Source organism: Chiloscyllium punctatum, chromosome 6 (assembly GCF_047496795.1).
Source record: "Chiloscyllium punctatum isolate Juve2018m chromosome 6, sChiPun1.3, whole genome shotgun sequence".
NCBI lineage: Eukaryota > Metazoa > Chordata > Chondrichthyes > Orectolobiformes > Hemiscylliidae > Chiloscyllium > Chiloscyllium punctatum.
Window position 1 is genome coordinate 38,812,663 of NC_092744.1, and position 23,404 is coordinate 38,836,066.

General features: G+C 42.5%; 1 protein-coding gene across 8 annotated transcripts in view; it reads left to right on the forward strand.

Annotated features, from left to right (window-relative positions):
* The first annotated feature begins 19,812 nt into the window (after positions 1–19,812).
* LOC140478890 (protein FAM131A-like) overlaps positions 19,813–23,404 on the forward strand; it is a 51,876-nt gene continuing 48,284 nt past the window's right edge. The window contains exon 1 of one of the 8 annotated variants that reach the window (XM_072572486.1): positions 19,813–19,898. Coding sequence is in view for 3 of the 8 variants with exons in the window: in XM_072572481.1 (XP_072428582.1) it covers positions 20,883–21,000 (118 nt within the window). In the remaining 5 variants the exon portion in view is untranslated. Of the gene's footprint in view, positions 20,144–20,263; positions 20,349–20,792; positions 21,001–22,302; positions 22,393–23,404 lie in introns of those variants that run through there. The other 7 variants (XM_072572484.1, XM_072572482.1, XM_072572488.1 and 4 more) reach the window with 7 other exon arrangements.

Below are 23,404 nucleotides of genomic sequence, written 5' to 3' on the forward strand. Positions count from 1 at the left end.
TCTTGGTCCACCGGGGACACTCTGAAGACTGACAGAATAAGGGTACCCAACAAAAAAAAATTAGCATTTTTGCTGTGAATTAGGACTATATTCTGTTGGCTTCGAGTGGTCCTTGGGGACTCAGAGGTGCAGGAACCTGCCGGAGGGTCTCTCCAATCCAAGATCCAAAGGCTAAGGGTAAACTGCTGCTGAAGGAGACGTGGAGAATTGATCGAGAAAACTGCGCAGTGGGTAAGGGGTGAGTAAGAATAAAAAGTAGCAAAAATTCCACATGGTGTATGTAAGACCCTATAGACAGATAGGGCAGAAATATAAGACCCTATAAATAGATAGGGCAGAAATATAAGACCCTATAGATAAATAGGGCAGAATAAAGAAGGGGAAGTTGTTTTATAAGACTCTATAGATATATAGGGCAGAATAAAGAAAGGGAAATTGTTTAATAAGACCCTATAGATAGATAGGGCAGAACAAGTAAGGGGAAATTGTTTTACTGGAAGCGCTGATAGACCTGCTTAGAAAGCTGGCAAATTGGTAGTGGAAAATAGCAGAGAATAGTCATAGTGTTATAGTGTTATTAGACTGTTAAATGTTTTAGATAAGGCCTGTAGGATAATTAGACTTTTGGAAATGAACAAAGAGTCTGTTTAAGTAAGGCTCTGGCTGACAGTAATTGATTTACAGCAGAGTTTTTGGCTGTTAGCTGCAAACCTCTGTGTGTGTGAGAGAGGGAGAGAGTTTATAGTTTCATCATTGTGATCCGATTTGTATGCATAATTGTTTGTTGGTGGTTAAATGTTTGTGTTTTGTTTCCCTGGAGCTCAGGATCCAGGAGTATTTTGATTTTATCTTGCACTATAAGAATTTAAGACAGTTTTTTTTTGAGAGAGAAATTTCTCAAGAAACCGTTAGTGATTGATGCATTTGAAGGTGCAGTGTTAGATTAGTTTAGGCTGAATGAATGAGAATAGGTTGTTTGTATTAACTAGCTGCAATTGAGGACATTTAGAAATTGATAGATTGGTAAGGGACAATTGCAAGTTATCAAGTTAGGAATTGCTTATATTATTGAACAAAGCACTATCGGACTTTAATGGTATGAGGAAGTGATTTATGAGAGCAAAGATAATACATTAGTTGGACTGAAATATATTGTAGGATGGATAAAGGGAATGCAATTGAGATACTGAGTAAGAAATTTCCAGTGGCAAGAAATGATATTGTAAAAATTTCTAAGAAATGGGAAAAAGAACGAAGGATTTATTGACTAAATGGCCAAAAGAAGGTACCTTTGATATACATATGTGCAATGAGATGGAAGGACTAATTAAGAACTATAAGCCGGAAGATAACTCTAAAAATAGAAACCAAAAAAGGGATCAGGAGATGGAAATACTGAAACTTTTCAGGAAATAGAGTGAGGAACTGAAGGTAGCTTGTCAGACACCTGTGGTGACTAGGAAAGCTGCAAAAGAACAAGCTGAGCAGTTACGGGAAACAGAAAAGCAGGAATCGCCTCCCCCCCCCCCCCCACCATACCCAGATGTGGAGGAGTTGAATAGACCTCCTCCCTACTCAAATGAAGAGGCATTGAAGCAATGTCCAGTAATAAAGGGAACAGTAGAAATAGAGGGACAGTTAGGATGGGATAGAAGTGCGGAAGACAAAAATGAACTGAGGGAAAGAAGGGAAAGAAGAGAAAGAGAGAAAAGGGACAGGCGGGAGCAAATAGAAGCCATACAATGAGAACAAGAAATATGAGATTAGTGTGCTGCGTGGGCTAAGGGATCAAAAAGCAATTGAGGAATACTCATTGCGACATGAAAGAAGGGCTGAAAAGAAAAGCAGTGAAAGTGACAGAGAGCAAGCAGAAAGGGATGATGAGAAACAAGGAAAGAAAAAGGCCCCAGTACCTAAAGAATGGGAGGAATTAGAAATAGCATTGGACTAAGAGCCCGAGGGGCATTTATTGAGAAGTAGTGTCAGTAAAGGGGAAAAGGGCCAAAACGGAAGGATGCTACCACTCCTTATAAAAGGGGAGAAACCCACAATACATTCCTTGGGGAACTCTGGATCAGGAAGGGCTGAAGAATGCGCTCCCAGTTTACATGAGGGAGTGGGAAAGTGGATCAGGGCTTTTGAAGACAAAACCACAGTGCAATTGCTGGCTATAGGAGACATGAAGGCACTGCTGGTGAGGTTGGTAGGGCTCCTGAAGTTAAAAGAAATAATGGTCCGAGCCCATTTGAAAAATGTGGCAGACAATCCAATGATTGATGGGGTCGGGTTTGATTGAGTGAGACAGAATGTATGGCAGGCCTTAAGAGACTGTTATCCACCCAAAATGGACCCCCAGGCTCTGGGAGAGGATCCACTGGGAGAAAGTGAAAACCCAGCTGCCTACTTGGAGAAACAATTAAAGAAGAGGAGACTGGAAACAGAGCAAGACATAGAGACTAATCAGTTGCTGACCACAATGTTCCAAAATTCCATCATTGAGGCAATGCCCTCCCAAGTCAGGTCAAGGTTGGAGGAAGTGGTGGGTCTGATATCATCGATGAGCCGCCAGGAATTTAGAGACCATGTAGCTCATGCAGTTGAAAGTTTTCGAAAAGACAAAGAGAAACGTTCTGAACAACAGGAGGAGGTGCAAAGGAAGCTGGCGCAAATGCAGCTCGAAGAGCTTAAAAAGAAAGAAAAAAGAGAAGGCTAAAAAGGTGTTGCCAGTAAGAACCGACACAGTAATCAACACTGGCGTGAACCAAGTGCTGGCTCAAGGGGGGTCCTATCAGGTAGTCAGACAGGGGACAGAAAGTCCCATGCCAGCAATGGAGGTTTTTAGAGAAGCTTTCCCGCAGGTGATGTATCTGGGGCAGGGCAGATTTAAACAACAGCCTAAACAGAACTGGGGTCCCCAAGGACAGGGACGTAGGAATGAGGGACTAAGATACATGATAAATAATCAGGCTCAAGGGGGGCCAGAAATGATATGTTCGGGATGCCCTGAGAACCTGGGTGGGAAGGGGCACTACCCTGTAGTAGCATGGGAGGCTGATCAAAAACCAGTAATACAAATTAATATAGAAGGGCCTCAGATACAGGTGGTGATAGATACTGGAGCTACATACACTTGTGTACAGCCGCGGAATGCCTCTCACTTTCCCACGTCAAACAAATTTGTTAAAACTGTAGGTTTCTCAGGGAAATCATAGTTAACCCGATTTACAGCTCTAGTAAGATTAGAAATGGAGATAGTTCTGCCAATATTAGTATCTAAAGAGACGCCAATTAACTTGTTAGGTAGGGATGCTTTACTACAGTCAGAGGTAAGATTGGAGTGCACACAGCAGGGCTTGGTCATAGAAAAGGCCAATACACAATTAGTGATGCAAGAAGTTAAAGATGTTAATGTTTATTGGATAGGGGATATAGCAAGTGATAATCAAGACATTTAGGGGATGTGGGAAGCAGAAGTGTTGATGATATTGACTTAAGCAAGACCACCTAAGTCTGAGCTGCACTGTAAAGTGATATTTGATGAGTTTCAGGATGAGGTGTTAGAGAGGCAGTGGCAGCAGGAACTCACTATTCCATAACATTTGAGAAGTAAAGCAATAGTATTAGGGGAGCAGGGAGTGATCCTGCAAATACATGGCTTTGAAAAGGTGGATGCTAGAAAATTGTTTCTGTTAGGCGAGGAGACTAGGACCCATGGACACAGCCTTAGAATTAGAGGGGGTCATTTCAGAATGGAAATGCGGAGACATTTCTTCAGCCAGAGAGTGGTGGGCCTGTGGAATTCATTGCCACGGAGTGCAGTGGAAGCCGGGACGCTAAATGTCTTCAAGGCCGAGATTGATAGGTTCTTGTTGTCTAGAGGAATTAAGGGCTACGGGGAGAACGTTGGCAAGTGGAGCTGAAATGCGCATCAGCCATGATTGAATGGCAGAGTGGACTCGATGGGCCGAATGGCCTTCCTTCCACTCCTATGTCTTATGGTCTTAAATAGAGAGAAATGCGTTCCTGGAAAAGTGGTATAGAGTACCAGGCGCCGCACCACATGTAACCTTACTGGTAAATAAGGGATATCAATCTAAAGATTTAGGACCTATGGCCAGGCATGTAGAAACAGTCAGGGAATGGCATATCCTCATGACAGGGGTTTGTGAATCCAGGGATGGCAGCTATATTAAAATCCTACCATGCTGCAACTTTAAAGGTATCCGAAGGAAGTCAAGGTAACACCCCAGTGGAGCATGCCAGTGACAGTGGAGGAAGGTGATCAATATGGTAATGATCAATTGGATACCTTACCAGCTACTTTATGGTCATAGCATGATACGGATCTGGGGAGAGTGAAATCAGTTAGCCCAGTGGAAATAAGGTTGAAACCAGGAGCTGGGACAGTAGTGAAATTTCTGACAAATGAAGTTATCCCAAGGTTTGGTATACCGTCAGAAATTAGTTCAGACAATGGGTCTGCCTTCATTCAGAAAGTAGTTAAGTTGGTGCTGCAGTCTTTGAGAATCAAACAGAGGTTTGGGTGCATGTATCACCCCGTCACAGGGTTTGGTGGAAAGGATTAATGGGATATTGAAAGCCAAATTAAACAAGATCTGCGCAAGCACCAACCTTAATTGGGTTGATGTGCTGCTGCTGGCACTAATGAGTTATCGCATGCAGACTAATCACATGACCAACCTAACACTGCATGAGATGCTCACAGGTAGACCTATGCCAGTACCCAGGTGGAGAGGCCCATTTGAAGGGCCTAGCTTGGAGCGGTTAAACTTAGAACTTTAGCAATATATTCAGCAGCTAACTGTGATACATGAGACTATCCACCTGCAGGAAACACAAAGGATACCGCCACCTGTTAATGAGGAAGGACCGATTACACCTGGGGATTGGGCTTACGTGCGGGTTTTTCGAAGACGCTGAAATGAGCCGAGGAGAGACAGAGACCTTTCGTAGTGACTAAGGCATCACCTACCGCCATCCAAGTGGAAGGACGAGACATATGTTACCACCTTAATCATTGTACTAAAGCTCTCCCACCAGCACAAACTAACTCTAACACAGGTAAGTGGAGCTGAGGACAAGGAACTTAGACACGGGCAGGCCACACAGGAGGCAAGTACCCCTTGGCATGGTTCTGAACAAGGTACAGGTGAAGTTCTTGGGGATACTGATCATCCTAGATATGATTGTGATGGAGATGTGGAGCATAGATCTCCTGGCAGTGGGGATGGGGAAGACATGGGGGATGCCCATGATACCCCCTCTCTGATGCCATGCCTGTATATTCAGACTTGGAGACCATTGGATCATTCAGGCTGGGAGGCAAAGACGTATTAGAAGTGCAGCCCTTGCTGCCCTAACATGGGTACGCACCTATGACAATCACTGGTATCAATGGGCAAACTATACGGCTGTAATGATGGCTAGACAGGACTGTTTCTTGTGTACTAAGGCAACGCCCTCATACTATGTTGTCCCTATGCCTTATAACTTGACCACCCGTACTCAATGGCGTTTGCAGCACTCAAGATGATCTCTTAACCCGGGTGATTCATCAACTTCCAGGCAATCCCATTGCCCCTTTTGGTGCCTCTACTTCAGGTCTCTATGTTCTATCAGCAGGATGACAGGATGGGTAGGCAGCAACTCCAACATTGGTGTGGTCCACCAGTAAGACTAACTACACATTCCCCTTGGCTGCTTTCAGGATACAGGAAGGGTTGAGTTTTGAATGCTTTAAGCGAAATGGCTCCACACCAGTAGGCTATTTTAAGGGTCTTTGTGGGAATATGATTGAACTCGAGGTGGAAAGCACATTTGGGGCTGATTTAAATTCTCAACGCATTCCACCGACAGATACTTGATAGCTGTGTGGTAGGAAAGGAGGGTTACGCCCAAAGCTGCCCGCTGACTGGAGTGGCAGCTATGCCCATGTAATGCTCCTACATGAGATAGTTATATCACCACACACGCAGTTTGACTCTACATCACAGTCAGCTTTGCGCCGAGCTAAGCAATGGTATGTCCCTGATCTGACAATTCGGATTGATAGCATAGGACAGCCAAGAGGTATTCCTAATGAGTTTAAGGCCCGCAATGAGATTGCCACGGGCTGGCAAGCTCTCATCCCAGTAATAGGGGTTAGCAAGAATGCTGAATGGATTAATTACATTTATCACAACCAGCAGAGATTTATCAATTTTACTGACGATGCCCTTGTGGCCTTGGGAGAACAATTGGATGCGACTACCAAAATGACATGGCAAAACAGAGTGGATACTGGCAGATAAAGGCCAGGTTTGTGTGATGTTTGGGGAACATTAGCTCTGGGGGATCTTTTACTGAAGCACTGGATAAACTAAACCTAACAACATTAGCTCTGGGGGATCTTTTACTGAAGCAATGGAAAAACTAAAGAATCTAAAATGGGAGCTAAAAGCAGGGTTTGGTCATCAGGCTTTTGATTGGCTGAATAATATATTAGGGTCTTGGGGAGCATGGTTTGTCAAGATTGGTCTGATTGTGGGTGCGGTTTTGCTTGTTGTTGCCTTCATTTTTTGTTGTGCTTTATTTTTTATTAAGTCCTTTTTAGTTCGTGTCACTACACGGCAACTTGTGGTCATTTCAACTACCTCAGGAAGGGCTTACTCCTCTGATGGAACCACACTGCTTTATTATTATGATCTAACAACCACCACAGTGCAAGGAACATATCCACGTGGGGACGTCGATGATACTTCTGAAGAACGCACAGTTCCTAGATTGTGAGGAATCTTGAGTCTTTTTTCCATTCTGGTTATTGGAGGGCAGGTTTTTGGCCCAAGGGACCCAGGAATGGAGGAAGAACCCTTTAAGTCTCAGACTCTGAAAATTATTTAGTCCTTGTTGGGACCTATATTGTTTGTATTGGGCACAAGAGAGGCTGAGTTTATTGTCTTCTTTTTCTGGGTGAGACCAGTAGGTCTCAAAGGGGAGGGGAATATGGAAAATAAAGAGCATGAAAGCATGGGAAGGGTTAAAGCATGAAGACCACTAGCAACCTGTGTTCTGTGGAAGGCAGGGGCAGGATGGGATAACCATAGTGGAATGTTCTTACACCAATTAGCAGAGTAAGGTTAAGGCTGAAAGGTCACCATGGCAAGATGAGATAACACAAGTAATAAAGCAAGTTTCTCTGTTAAGTGTTATTATGACAGGATTGGGACTGTAAATATTTGCGACATGACGTTATAATATCTATTTAATAGTTAGTAGCTTCAGCTTGAGACAGGAGACTATTGTAATAGATGGAATAGCTAAATATCTATCATGACAGGTTAGTCTGGAATGAAAGATCACTGTAGCAGAAGTGATAATAAATATCCAACTGTGGCATTAGAATAACGTTAAGTAGAATGTACAACTAAAGAGATAATGGGAACTAACATCACTGGTTTATTGTGTAGCTAGAGTGAGGTACTTTGATTAATATAGTTGGACATGCTGATAAGCTAACAGAAACATGATTAAAAAAATATAAAAGTCCACAGACCCTGAGGTTCGTGGGCATTCGAGAATCAGCTTTCTCACTGGCATGGTTTTTTGTTTGCAAATAAAAGACCTTTTTCTTGCAGAACTCTGTGTCTCCTGGTGGTTCTCTATATTTTTTCCACAACAACCTGCTGTGTTTTTCCAGCACCACACTCTTGACTCTGACCTCCAGCTTCTGCAGATCTCATTTTCTCCCAATGAAATCAATCGGTATGTAATTATCACGTTAATTTTTAGGGAACCAGATAGAAGTTTTGAAAGAGTAAACTAGATGGTCTATGCTCTTCTCCTGTCCAAAATGTTATTGTGTTACAATTTTCTGGAACTCCCTTCTTAGCAGCACTGCTGGAGTCCCTACACCCCAAAGACTGCAGCAGTTCAAGAAGGCAGGTCAGTACCGCCTTCTCCCGGGCAATTAGGGAGGGACAATAAATGCTGGCCAAATCAGTGATGCTCACATGTGGTGAATGCATTAAAACATTACCTTGGCCTAAAATTCCAATTTAAATTTGGCAATCAGATGAATTTGTATACTAAAACCTACTGTGGAGACTTTCTTTCACATTTCTAAATTCACATTGTTACTGTCGCTGTAACTTAAGTGCCATCTCAAATTTGGATACGCATATTGAATAAGTGAGTCCATCCCATCCCGGACTGAACTTTCAAAGGACAAGATGATTAGGACCTGTTGTGGGCCAGATTTGAAAATCACAGTCTAAGAGTGAACTTGAGATCCTTATCCCACAAAGGCAGTTTGGATTTTCAAAGGGCTGGCAAGCAATGGGGTTTTGCAGGCAAAGGCCAACTAATACTTCCTTAACCTCTTTGAGGAGCTTGTTAATAGGCCAACGCAGTTCAGAATAGAACTTTCTGTTTAATTTCAGTGACTATGAACAGTTCGGTGTACATTAGAGTACACATGTCAGGTTCACTACAGGGTCAATAGAGATAGTTTATCTGTCTTTGATTTTTCCTGTGCTTTTTTAAAGTGCTGGGATATACCTGTGCTTGTGCTAGAACTTCTCTGTTCCAGTTCAGCCCAGTGGATGATGCTGACATTCATCTGTTCTCTTCAGCAATGTAAAAACAACAACTCCCAATATAGTTACTGCTTGGGGCAGACAGGCATCTTCCATTCATTGGAGGGGCTTGGTGTTGCTGAGCTTGGCCCCCTTGCCAAACTAACCATTTGAATTCATAAACAGCATTGTGTGAGTTACCCTATTGAAGTGTGAGGCTCAATTCTAGACTTGCAACTCTCAAAGTCTGTGGAGTGCCTGAGTGACCCAAAACATTCAACCCATTATATCCTTCTAAAGTCTTAATGTATCTTTTGCCTCCAAGGCCTGTTGTGCTAAGGCTGTTATAAAGACCCCAGGTCAGAGCAACTGGGGAAATAGAATTTAGTCAATTAAATAAATCTGGAATAATGGACTATTATATGTAATGGTGGTCAAGAAACATATTATAATTGTTGTTAAAAAAATTCATCTGGATAATTTATGACTTTGATGGAAGGAAGTCTTCCAACCTTATTTGGTCTGACTTATGTCTGATTCCAGGCACATAAAAATATTCTGAATTTCTCACTGAAATAATCTAGGAAGTTGTTCAGTTTTACCAAGTGGAACAAGCAGTGGTTCACTTCTTTGGCTCTCTTCGTATGTGGCTACACCATATCTGCCTTGACCCTCAGTAATCAAGTAACAAGCGTCAATGCATGCTGAGATTCCATGTGTTCTGGTGTTGCAAGTTGTTACTAACCACTCCCTTCACTTGAACTGTGCAATACCACCTGACCCTCATGGATAACTTTATGCAGAAAATCTTCTTTGACCATAAGTCCATCAGGCAGTGTAATGTCACTGATATCCTGTGGGAAAAGTAGGTAGCAGATCTTGTAAGTTGATTCCCTGAGCAGACTGTCAAAGTCATTTGACAGAATGCCTCATTATCAGAACTTTTAAACAAACAGGAGATGTAACTTCATTGGCGGTGAGAAGGAACATTCCTGTCAGGTCCTTCCTGCTTGCCCGGTGTCTTATGCTCTCTCTCTCTCTCTCTCTCTCTCTCTGAACATTGATTGCAAGACAGCTGAAGTGGACAACAGACTGGCACCCAACTCTTTCTGGAATATACCTTTGCAAAACAGATCTGGAAAGTGGCTTTCATTGAGGTACATTCTGAATGTCTCCAATACTGTGGTGTTCTGTGCTCTACTGATTGATCCCAGGGATCACACCAAGATAAACATCAATGGAATCCACAGAACCTTCAATATAGTGATAAATGCTCTTTGGTCTGCCTAAAACCTACACACTGAGAAACTGGAAACCATGTAAAGTCTCTCAGGCTGCATGGTTGACATGAAATTAATATTGTAAATTTAAACTGTAATTGTAAGTGTACTGATGCAGCTCAGGGTCCCACTTAGAAACTTGTTTTCCTTTGCACTTTATGCAAAGTCAAGAATTGTCACGTGATAGACTTTTATAAATTTTATGAATAAAGTGTGTTTTATAAAAAAAAGACAGCTCACCACCACCTTCTCCATGACAACTAGGGATGGGCAATAAATACCAGCAACCTCAGTGTCCGGGAAAGATGATATTTTAAAAACAGCTCTGTCCAGACTGATGTAATAAAGCAATGCGAGGCTATTCACTTTGGAAGCAAAATCAAAAAGGCAGATTACTACCTGAATGGCTGTACATTGGAAGAGGGGAGTGTACAGCAGGACCTGGGTGTCCTTGTGCACCAGTCACTGAAGGTAAGCATACAGGTACAGCAGGTGGTAAAGAAGGCTAATAGTATGTTGGCCTTCATTGCGAGAGGTTTTAAGTACAGGAGCAGGGATGTGTTGTTGCAGTTATACATGACATTGGTGAGGCCACACCAACAATATTGATTGTAGTTTTGTTTTCCTTTTCTGATGAAGGATGGTCTTGCTCTCAGGAGAGTGCAGTGGAGGTTTACCAGACTGATTCTGCGGATGGCGGGTCTGATGTATGAGGAGAAATTGACAGGTTAGGATTTTTTTTTGCTCGAGTTCAGACAAATGAGAGGGGATCTCATGGATTCTAACAGAACTAGGCAGAGTAGAGGCAGGGAGGATGTTCCAGATGGTGGGTGTGTCCAGAACCAGGGGTCACTATCTGAGGATTCAGGGTAGACCATTTAGGGCAGAGATGAGGAGACATTTCTTTACCAAAAGAGGGTGAGCCTGTGGAATTCATCAGCACAGGAAGTATTTGATGCCAAAACATTGAATGTAATCAAGAGGTGGCTAGATATAGCACTTGGGGCGAATGGGATCAAAGGTTATGGGGAAAAAGCAGGATTAGGTTATCCAGTTGGAGGATGGGCCATGATCGTGATGAATGGTGGAATAAGCTCGAAGGGCCGAATAGCCTCCTCCTACTCCTACCTTTGATGTTTCTATGTTTCTAAATCCTGCAGTGATTGATTGCCTTAATTTTAAAACAACCCAGATCTTGTGTTTTTTTTTAATTTGTGGCCGGAGAGTCACCAAGAGGAGCAGATGAAGTTTTCCACTTTATCTTTCAGCGATGTTTGCATTTTACATTTGAATTTACAATCCAGTCATAGCTTTTACTTAAAAATCAAATAATGTAAACGTTCACACTTATTAGGAGAAGAGTACATTGAAGATTTGATTTAAAATAAATCTGAACACCAAGCACAGGGGTCCTTTCACAAACGTCTTCAGCAATAAGGCCTCAATTCCATAGAGGGCACTACTGCTACATGATGTACTTGCAAACTGCACAGCTTTTCCCTGTGAACTTAGTGATGAATTTAACATCGAGAGAGCTTCAGTCCCAGTGTATTTAATGTAATCGGCTTCAAAGGGTGCTGCAAATGCTAGGCAGCAAAGATTGATTGATGGTGATAGTTTTGTTAGTTTCACTGTAAATCAATTAATATATAGATGGCATAACAGACTGAAGAAAAATAAATCAATTCTACGTCATAACGTGCAGTATTTAACGTTTTAAACACACGTTTGAAATGATGCTCAATTGTAAGCTAACACTTGGATGGATTTGATTACATTATTTGTTGAATTATTAAAGTAAGAATAGTAGTGTCAATAGCCATAATCAATTAATTTTAAAAGGTTATAAATTACCTTGGAGAGCTTTTTTCTGAGTTTCAGAAGTTTAATGTCGATCTAGTGGCAATAAGCTTCAGATGTTCTTTCAGGTAATTTAAAGGTCGAGTGACATCTTTTGATATAGATTTAAAATCTATTTAAATGTTTTACGCAAGCAACATGCAATTAGTTAGTGATATATCAAGGCAAATAACACTCCACCTTCCAAAAAAAACCCACTATTTGTGTTATAAATCACACTTGGATTATGTCAGCATACCAAAGTCAGATTTACGTCATTGCAATCCCATGTTTTTCGAGTATACCGTACACAGAATTCGTAGATGCACTGAGTATCCTCAGAAAGCCTTATACTGCACCTTCAAGCAAGGAAGAAATTCTTCTGTTTACAGAGCATAGACTGTTTCTTGAATCTTCAAATCTCAGGTACCACCTGTATGTAAAATGGTCGCAATGATCTGGATTTGTCTCCGAATTAATTTACAAATAAATTTGAACAGACAGTAAGGGGGCTAATGGGGGCAGCCGCAATGTGAAATAAATCAGGCTGAGAGATGATATCATCTGGTGTCCTTTAGTTGGCAGATGTGATCATAATATGACCAACACCTGCCAGTTCTATAAAAGCCACACTATACCTCAGCCTCGTTACAGTCTTTAATGTCAAATGGAGTTTCCACAATCTCTCTATTACCGAAGAGGAGAGGCAGTGGCATTGTGGTAATGTCCTTGAGTTAGTAATTCAGAACCCCAGGTTAATGTCTCAGGGGTTTGAATCCCCTCATGACAGATCATCATTGTTGTTGATCCTTAACTGTCCTCTCGAGTATATATGATTGCCTTGCCCCGCACCCTGTGAATTTATTTAAAAAGTTAGCTCTTACAACTCAAATTAATTTCCTCCAGTTTGTAAAAATATTTATTTAACATTTAAAAGTAAATTTGTATATAGATTAATTTCCATGTAATATTTCATCATTTATCAGATTCAGTAACCTTACCAATGATAATTTTGGAAGATTTTTCCTTGACTTGTCCATGATTTCTTTGGTAGCAGGGTGATGTAGTTTGATCTCTGTTCCCACCTATCCCTCACAATTCTCTCAAGATCATTGATTCTCTCTTGGCAGTCATTCCTGTGAATTTCAGAGTTACAATCAACTCTTTGAGCAATGATCAACAGCATGAAATGGAGATACTGTAATGGGTGTATATCGATGCAGTTAATTTGTTACACTGAAAAGTTTATTTTTGTCAGCTTTTGATACCTAGTATAAATTTCTATCTCATTCAAGCATGTGTTACTTAATTGTTTCTTGCGTGCCATTTACTACCATTCATCCAATAAAACATTTGATTTGTATACGTGGTGAGCATGGGTACAAGTGTATTTCAATGCGTGTACATATTAAATTTGCACAATATCAACATCTGATTGAATGATTTTAAAACCTGTTTGACAGCGTAAATAAAACCACTGGAGCCAATAATAGAAAAGGATCAACTCAGCAGGAATTGCATCATCCCATAGTTATGATTGTATCACTGTCTGCGCTGCTGTAGTATCTGACATTGTAGCACCAAACGCCACAAATTTAATGTATTTTTAAACCTCCTTATTGTTGCGTCATGTTATTTTTTGTTTTTAAAAATTCTAAATATGATATCAACTAAATTCATATAAGTAATGCTGCCATAGGAAACATCAAAAACTGAACAGACTTTAGAAATTAAACTTAAGTTGAAACCAAAACCAGTGAACTGCACTTACTTGGTGAATGTGTTTACTGTTTACAATATTGTTGCGAGTGTGTTCCATGCACAAATGTGTTCCTTTGAGACAGGCAAGAAGGGGTAAGATAAAGAAACCTTGGATGATGAGAGCGGAGGAGCTTCTCGTCAAAAGAAAGAAGGCAGCTTACGTAAGGTGGAGGAAGCAAGGGTCTTGCTCAGCTCTAGAGGATTACAGGCAGGTGAGGAAGGAGCTCAAAAATGGTCTGAGGAGAGCCAGGAGGGGGCACAAAAAAAGCTTGGCGGGAAGGATTAGGGAGAATCCAAAGGCATTTTACACGTATGTGAGGAATAAAAGAATGATCAAAGAAAGAGTAGGGCCGATCAGGGATAGCATAGGGAACTTGTGTATAGAGTTTGAGGAAGTAGGGGAAGCCCTAAATGAGTTCTTCTGTCTTTACTGAAGAAAAGGACCTTGTAGTGAATGAAACCATTGAGGAGCAGGTAAGCATACTGGGACAGATAGAGATTGAGGAAGCTGATGTGTTGAAAATTTTGACAAACATTAAGATTGACAAGTCACCAGGGCCAGACCAGATTTGTCCTTGGCTGCTTTGGGAAGCGAGAAATGTGATTGCTTCGCCACTTGCAAAGATCTTTGCATCCTCGCCCTTCACCAGAGTCGTACCTGAGGACTGGAGGGAGGCAAATGTAATTCCTCTCTTCAAGAAAGGAAATAGGGAAATCCCCAGCAATTACAGACCAGTCAGTCTCACATCTGTCATCTGCAAGGTGTTAGAAAGGATTCTGAGGGATAGGATTTATGACCATCTGGAAGAGCATGGCTTGATTAAAAGCAGTCAGCACAGCTTTGTGAGGGGCAGGTCATGCCTCGCAAATCTTATTGAGTTCTTTGAGGATGTTACTAGACAAGTTGATGAGTGGTGGATGTTGTGTATATTGACTCAAGTAAGCCATTTGATAAGGTTCCCCATGGTAGGCTCATTCAGAAGGTCAGGAGGAATAGGATACAGGGAAATTTAGCTGTCTGCATACAGAATTGGCTGGTCGACAGAAGACAGTGAGTTATAGTGGAAGGAAAATATTTTGCCTGGAAGTCAGTGGTGAGTGGTGTTCTACAGGGCTCTGTTCTTGGGCCTCTACTCTTTTTAATTTTTGTTAATGACTTGGATGAGGAGATTTAAGGATGGGGTTAGCAAGTTTGCAGACGACACAAAGGTTGGAAGTGTCTTTGACAGTATAGAGGACTGTTGTAGGCTACAGCTTGACATTGACAAGATGCAAAGATGGGCTGAGAGGTGGCAGATGAAGTTCAACCTGGATAAATGCGAAGTGATGCATTTTGGAAGGTCGAACTTGAGTACAGGATTAAAGACAGGATTCTTGGCAGTGTGGAGGAACAGCAGGATCTTAGTGTGCAGGTACATAGATCTCTTAAAATTGCCACCCAGGTGGACAGGGTTGTTAAGAAAGCATATGGTGTTTTGGCTTTCATTAACAGGGGGATTGAGTTTAAGAGCCATGAGATCTTGTTGCAACTCTATAAAACTTTGGTTAGACTGCACTTGGAATACTGTGTCCAGTTCTGGTTGCCCTATTATAGGAAAGAAGTGGATGTTTTGGAGATGGTTCAGAGGAGGTTTACCAGGATGCTGCCTGGAATGGAGGGCTTATCTTATGAAGAGAAGTTGACTGAGCTTGGACATTTTTCATTGGAAAAAAGAAGGAAGAGAGGGGACCTAATTGAGGTGTACAAGATAATGAGAGGCATGGATAGAGTTGATAGCCAGAAACAGGGCAGAAATTGTTAACAGTTTTAAGCTGTTTGGTGGAAAGTATAGAGGGGATGTTAGAGGTGGGTTCTTTACGCAGAGAGTTGTGAGAACATGGAATGTGTTGCCAGCAGCAGTTGTGGAAGCAAGGTCATTGGGGATATTTAGGAGACTACTGGACATGCATATGGTCACAGAAATTTGAGAGTTCGTACATTAGGTTTACCTTACATGAGGATCAATAGTCGGCACAACATCGTGGGCTGAAGGGCCTGTTCTGTACTGTACTGTTCTCTGTTCTATATTAATTGAAAGCATTGTTTAAAAACTCTTGACAATCCTGTTTAAATAAGAATTAATAGAAAGTTTGCAAAAATTATTGTAAATGGGCCCTAATTTAACAAACAAATTTTTAGTTAGTGATTTGTTTCTTATTGGTTTACAGTTGGGAACTTTAGTCATGGGCTGTTTTTGAAAAACATTTATACCCCCTGTATATGGCATGAGTGTATCACCAGCTAGGTTGTACTCATCCCTAATCACCCAGAGGGCAGTTAAGAGTCAGCCACATTTCTGTAGGTCTGGAGTCACACGTGTGCCAGACTGGGTAAGGATGGCAGTTTCCTTACCTAAACAGCATTTGTGATTCAGATAGGCTTTTTCCCCCAACAATGGTTCCATGATCATAATTAAATTCTATGCTTCCAGATTTTTGTGAATTGAAATTCCACCATCTGAGATTGGGATTTGAATGCAGGTCCCACGTATACTATGTGGGTTTCTGGATTAATATCTAATGATAATACCACGAGGCCATCACCTCTCTTATTTTTGCAGTCCATTAAAATATAGGCATTTTCACAGCACAAATCCAACAATCAGAATCAAGATTTGGAGATATCAGTGTTGGACTGGGGTGTACAAAGTTAAAAATCACACAACACCAGGTCATAGTCCAACAGGTTTAATTGGAAGTACTAGCTTTCAGAATGCTGCTCCACAACCACCTGGTGAAGGAGCAGTGCTCCAAAAACTAGTGCTTCCAATTAAATCTCTTGGATTATAACCTGGTGTTGCATGATTTTTAAATTCGAATCAAACGGCGTTGATATTGAGTAATCATTTGTAAATATGAAGTGAGGTTACCACTATACTTTTACTTGGACAGCAGTTCTAAATTTTTGAAGGAATTGTTAGGGAATACATAGCCGACTATCTCTGTTGGTTACATTAATGAGCAACCAATCAGCAGTGGGTGTTCCATGCCGGGCCAGTTTCTGACAGCATTTTATTTAGTATTAAAGTAAGGTGCAGTGGTATTTCTCAGATGGGCATTTAAGCCACTAAAGGAACTGGTGTGCCTGGTCAGATGATGAAGAGATTATTTATTCAGTGTTGCAAATGAAGCGGCTGCCTGCTCAAGGAACTTAAACCAATAAAAAACACTATATCTTCAATTTATTCGGTTTTCCATTTTGCTACAGATTATTCTGCATCCTTTTGCCATGTGTCAGTACAACACAAATAATGTATTTTCTCCATCTGCATGGTGGATTATGTATTCACTGAAAATGCAATGGATATTTAAGTGGGAGGATAAAAAGGCAGGGCTTTGGCATAACTATCTCCTTCCTAAATTCCGATGTTCATCCATTAGGAAGATCAAGAGATTTTTTTTGCCTGTGCTGAATTATCTCACCTTACTAGGACTGTGCCCCAGGTAAAGAAGGAGAAATACCAAAAACTTTCCATTTTGGAAAAGTGCCAGATGATAACTGATAAATGCAGAACTGTATTTGAAATTATTGTCTTAAGGAGAGGAGGGAAAATCTAGCAGTGAAATGCAGTGGAAAATCAATTGTATTTGTTGATATGTGTTGCGTGTATGGGTTACGGTATTCACATTAAAAAGAATATTACAATGAAGTGAAAACAACAAATGCTGGAGATCACAGCGGGTCAGACTGCATCCATGGAAAGAGTGCAAGCTAATGTTTTGAGACTAGATGATTCTTCATCAAGTACAATTAAGTGCCCTAGATTTCCTCTCTCACATGCTTACAGAAAGAAAACAATCTGGGTGGTAATTGAGGCAGCTCTGGCTTCTTGCCTGTTTTTGTTCATCTGAATTTTCTTTGTGTTCGAGACTGTCAGTATATATTTGTTAGAAATGAAGGAAATAAATATGGTATTTCCTCACCATATGCTGGGTGCAAGGGATGGCTGTGGGAAAGGGACACTTATGATTTAAAGTCCTTTTTCCTGTTGTAAACATCACTCTGCTTTAAAATCAGGTTTTTTTTCCTTATTTTTGAAACTGGTGACATAGTCAACCTGCTTACCTTGCCATGAGGTGTGCTGTGCAGTTTCCACACCTGAGGCCAGTGCAGTAGCTCCTGTCCAAAATAAATACATCCTCCTTCCCTAGAATCTAGGCTCAAATATCATGTGTACAGAAGTCAGTTCTCACTGAGGAGTTGTAGCAGAGAATAAATTGGATGCCTGACATTCATCAGCTGGCGCAGGAACTAGCAGGAACCCAATGGAGTAAAGCTAACCTTGTTTATTTTTTGGAATCCACATGACAGTAGATATGAGGCTGCAAAAAGGCAAAACTCTAAGCTATTGTGATATCAAAAACAATGTGGATTATTATATTCTATTTGCAAGGTACAGTGCAGGTCCAGCATTGAATAGTCACCTCTGCTTGATGTGAGAGTGGACCTCTAGATGTTTAGACTGGTCACAATAGAGCAGTACAGAAATTGACATACTGGCGATTTCTACAAGAGGTTAAAACAGTTCTTGTTTGTAATCCATCATCTTGGGGAATATGATGTTAATTGCATTCTGTATTTCATTTCACATGCAAATCCCTTCACAAGAGGTCAGAGCTAATTCCATTCTTGACAATGAAAACATGGGACTCTGACTTTTTGGAGGTGAATATTGGTCAAACTATTAATGTATTTTTTAAAATTCATTTTAAAGCTTTTTTTTTGAGACGGTAGAAGCATTAAGCTATGAATTAACACGATTAACGCAGTGGCCAAAGAAACTTCGTAAGAGCTTGTTAATGCAATCATACGGCTCAATGCTGACAATTATGTTTAAATACAGCTGGATTAATGATGAAAGAGCTTTCACTTTCAACACCACAAAAGTATTGGATAAACTCAAAAGGTCAGGCAGCATCTTTAAAGAGAGAGCGAAGTAGTTAACATTTCGAATATGACTTCTTCAGAGTGTTTATTTTTGTGGTGTCAGACTGTATTTGAGTAACATTCTGCTTCAGGCAATTTTACTGCTGGAACTAGGATCGGTGATAAAAGAGCACAGCTTGAATGCAAGCTTGAGGTTCTGCTAAACTAGAATATTAAGAAGAAACATCTTAACACGACAAAAGAGTGAATAGTAATGTTGCAACAATCTAGGGAGTCCTGGCCACTTCTCGGATGCCACTTTTTCGCTGGGCTTAAAGCGCTCACATCAGAGTCTCCTCTATCTCACTAAAGTGAACCCCTTGGATTCAGTATCCTGGGGTGAAAGGTTTCTGCTGTTGTTACGCGCGGTGAGCCTCTAATCGAGGTTAAGGTTCCACCGCACCTTAAGGAAGTGTTCTATATTCCCCAAATCCCACCAGGAGGCGTTCGAGCACAAAAACGCTGCTGATTTTGAAACTGCAATGTTATGAAGTTGAATAGTTTTTTTTGTCAGCTGTGCTGTGTAAGATAGTCATGGTCATTCAGACTTCTGTTGATTGAATCTGTGCCTGACAGTGGCTTGATTTGGTGCAAACCTAAGAGAGCAGTGATAAATAGCAGCATGGTGGCTCAGTGGGCAACACTGCGGCCTCACAGTGACCCAGGTTCGATTCCAACCTCTGGGAGTTTGTACAGGTTTCCACCCACAGTCCAAAGATGTGCAGATTAGGTGGATTGGCCATGTTAAATTGTCCATAGTGTCCAGGGATGTGCAGGCTAGCTAGATTCGCCATAGGAAATGTAGGGTGACAGGGATGGGTCTGGGTGAGATGCTCTTCGGAGGGTCGGTGTAGACTTATGGGGCGGACTGGCCTGCTTACACTTATAGGAATTCTACAAAATACATTGTAAATAACACGACCCAGGGTGACCACTGGGGCTGTATGTCTCCAACGGACAGGGCAACTGGCTTTTTCAGGGCAAAAGTGAGGACTGCAGATCAGAGTATAGACTAGAATGGTGCTGGAAAAGCACAGCAGGTGAAGCAGCTTCCGAGGAGCAGGAGAATCGACGTTTCGGGCAAAAGCCCTTCATCTGGCTTTTTCAATCGATGGCAGTAATTCAACTCCACACTGCATTAAAGTGCAGCGCCCCTTCCCACATACACTCGGACGGGGAAAAAAGGTTCTATATAATAGTTGGAGGGGGGAGGTTTCTGAGCTCCTCGGCATATCGAATCTTAAACAAAACCGTGCAGGCTGAAATGTCAGAGTTAGATGATGAGTCCTTGCCGATGGGCTCGCTGTGTAGTTTCAGCAGGCCGCCGATAGGGGCTGACTGTCTGTCAGTCGCTGCTTTGTCCAATCCCAGCACAGTGCAGAAGGAGAGAGCTCCCCAGCACCACCGCCCATGAAAGATCACACTGACAGCCTCGGCTGATTCAAGAGTTCGCCGCACCGCTACGTAAAGTGGCGTTTGGTACGTGTCGAACCGATTGTACAAGAGCCAGAACAGACCCAACAGGAGGCGATTGCACCCTCCGTTCATTGCCACTCTTTCAGACCCCGACGCTGCGCATTCATTGCCGGGAAAGCGTTGTGTTCTGATCCTGCGAGTTTCAATTTCCATGAGGTACTGTGGAAATGTTTCCAGTCTGGAACAAGGGTTAATTTTTCACCTAAAAGCGCCGATTATGGGGTGTATAGGCTCCAAAACAACTATTGGTAAGCTTTGCTTTCTTATTGTGGCCAAGAGCAGGGTGTACTCCTGATGCAGTAAATCATGAGCAAAGGGCTTGTAGGCAGCTGCTCCTCGGTTGGGGAAGAGCAGCCGAGCTGGGTCCTGGCTGCAGCCTAGGGTTAAGCGGATCGCTCTGCACGGTTAATGTTCACTGACACGATTGGACACGAGGCTGGGCTTCTAGAAGCAGTATGTTGTTTGTTTGGTGTACATCTTGTTAAACAACCGCACACCGTGAACTGCATGAACCCGCGCGCATTTTAAGTGGTCACTCTAAGTCTGGCTTTGCACGGAATCAATTGGCACGCAAGCCAAATTTCCATTCTCTCAGAGCCTGCGAGTTCTTCCCTGCCCTCCTGCAACGCTGGCGATGGGGTCAGAGTTGCTTTAATTTTAATAAGCACCTCTGAAACAATTTGTCTCAAATCAACCGTTTGCAAGCTTCCATTTCTCAGCAACTGCTTGACCTGGGTCGGCGGTAGCAATGTTCAAATCCGAGAGCGCCCATATTTCAGCATCAGACTGACCACATGGACAGCGAGGGCAAGGCTGTCTTTGACTTTGTTTACCGAAGCTGGGGTTGAAGAAGCGGCGGGATGTCTATCGTCTGAAATACTTCGGCGCAAATCATAGATTGAGAGTCTGGAAGCACGCTGGTGAAAATGAACGAGAGAAAGGGAGCAGGTTCTGCCAACAGGACGGAGTGAAGCCCGTCTCATTTAAATGTTTAAATATCGCTTGCAGTTTCAAAGAAGCATGTCACATTACAGGGTGAGATCATCTTACCCGATCAAGTGTACTTCACATCCCAGCAGTGTTTACACTTGCTTTCTCAAGAAAGGTGCGAGCTAGTAGTAAGATTGTCTGTCTGTGTGCACGATGCTGTGCAATATTGTGATCTGAAGTCAACCCTGGCGTCTGCGGCTAATTTGAGAGGGAATTAGGTGCGGCGGACAAATGAACTTTATCGAACCATCGGTTCCCGGGACTGAACTAGGAATAGCAGGTCAGCCAACCGTGGAGAGAATTGGCGACGGCTACAGCCAGCGACATGTTTCCTTTGGGCGTGGCACATTTTGAAGCGGCTTCACATCTTCCATGGCCGGCACATCTCACAGTGCCCATACCCCCTCCCACACACACACACAGCCGTGCACAGACGCCGCGGATTGGAGAATGATCCAATACAGGCCCGCATCTCTCAGCTTGGCCCAAGCTGACGTTCCTACAAAGGCTAGGCGGAGAATCCCTACGGCGTGGAAGCAGGCCCTTCGGCCCATTGAGTCCAGACCGACCCTCTGAAGAAAATCTCATCCAGAACCACCCCCCCCCCCCCGAGCAAACTCCGCACAGTCACCCAAGGCTGGGATTGAACCCGGGTGTCTGGCACTGAGAGGCAGTTTAGCTAACCATGAGCTACCCAGATGTGGAGCCAAACAAATCCAAATCAATGAAGCCTTGATCAACACATGATAATATATTCTGCCATCGGGAGATGTCTTCACACTAGCTCCGAGTTGTCCAGACTCCTCTTCCTGGCTTGTTCCGTTGCTAATGGCGTTTCTATTTTGTTTTCTTAAAATGTTGTTTCTCACGCATTTAGACCAAGTTAGCTCAATTTTGATACAGCTGTGTGAAAACAATCTAGATTTTTCATCGCCCAGCCTGTGAGATGTTTGCTGTGGGTTACTAGCATAGATTAGGCAGTAAATCACTGAGCTTTAAATGTTGTAGATTTTCCTCACGTTCTGTACGGATAATTCCGGTTTAATCTCAGAATACAGCGGGCAGTAAGAAGCGGCCATTTTCTCTCCAGGGAGCGTTAAGAATTGACATCCATAAAGAGTACGGTTGCCATGAAAACTGCTCACACATAGTTACACCGGAGGCACTCGACCGCCCTTTGTTAGATGGATAAGATCCTGAGGGAATACTTTGGATGCGTCGCTTCGTATTTGTGTGTGTGTGTGTGTGTGGGGGGGGGGGGGGGGGGGTTCTCTTTTGTCTAATTCTGAGAATTGCAGGTTGATTAAGATTGCAGCCAGGAGACGTTGTTATTTGAAGTTCCTACTTTTAATGAAAAGATGTCACCTATGGAACTGCAATCATTTCATTGATAGGATTGAAGAGCCTTCAGACAGCCCAGCGGTGCCGAAAGGACAGCAAATGCTTGACTTTTCCAGATCAACTCATATTCAGTGATCGGAACAAAGCTGTGTGTGTGTGGAAGTGGGTGTGTGCAGGTTAATTTTTCTTGCATCGGTAAATGCCCACGTATAGCTTTTACATTCATAGCTTCTCTGTGTTTTCCCGCCTCCTTTTTGTGTCTGAATAAACCTCAGCTGGTCTTACAGCTGCATGGGGTAAAAACAATGACTGCAGATGCTGGAAAGCAAATCCAACGGATGCTGCCTGAACTGCTGTGCACTTCCAGCACCACTAATCCAGCTGCATGGTCTGAAATGCTCGCCTTGAGGAGTCGCCTGTTCGCTTCCCACTCTCACCTGAACTTCCATCTGCGTGCAGCCAGTGTGTGTCGTGTTGAGGTCTGGGGAGGCAGGCAGTATCATACAGGCCTTTGAGGGACTGTGCCACTGACTTCGGCAAGTGGAAGAATACCTGTTGGTCAGCTTGTATAATTGCGTTGTTGTAGTGACAGATTACAGGAAAGATTTGCTGAAATGACGTGATTGTAAAGGAAAGGATGGTAATAACGCGGAAATATTTGCACGTTGTTAATCAGTAAGAGGAAGATCGGCAGAACATGGTATTATCCAACGCCGAACTTCACCCAAATGTTCTTTTTCTGTTTAACTTTCCGGGGATACGCTTTAACTAGATACAAAGCGTATCTCGGACCAGTAGCCAGATAGAAGGACGATGCCCTGTTTGCGCTATTGACCAGTTAGGAGTCTTTCAGAAATAAGAAAAGTTCAAGCATGGGAGAAAGCAGTGGGTCATTCTGAAATTCTCCCATTTTGGCATTTAGTTGTATCGGAGCAGTTGCATTATGTGTCTCTGTGACACATCAGCCATTCTGATAGAAGAAGCTTCTTCGGGACATCTGTTTCAAAGTTGTTTTTCACTAAATCCCTTCGATGTGGGTTGGCCCTACTTTCCTGATCTACTTTGAGAAAATGTCCTGCCTGTAAATCGCGCAGATAAAGAACGGGCGAGTACTTCCACTGACAAGTAACAAAACGGAGAAAATTCATTTCAATCGATCTGTCTTTCCCAGTGTAATT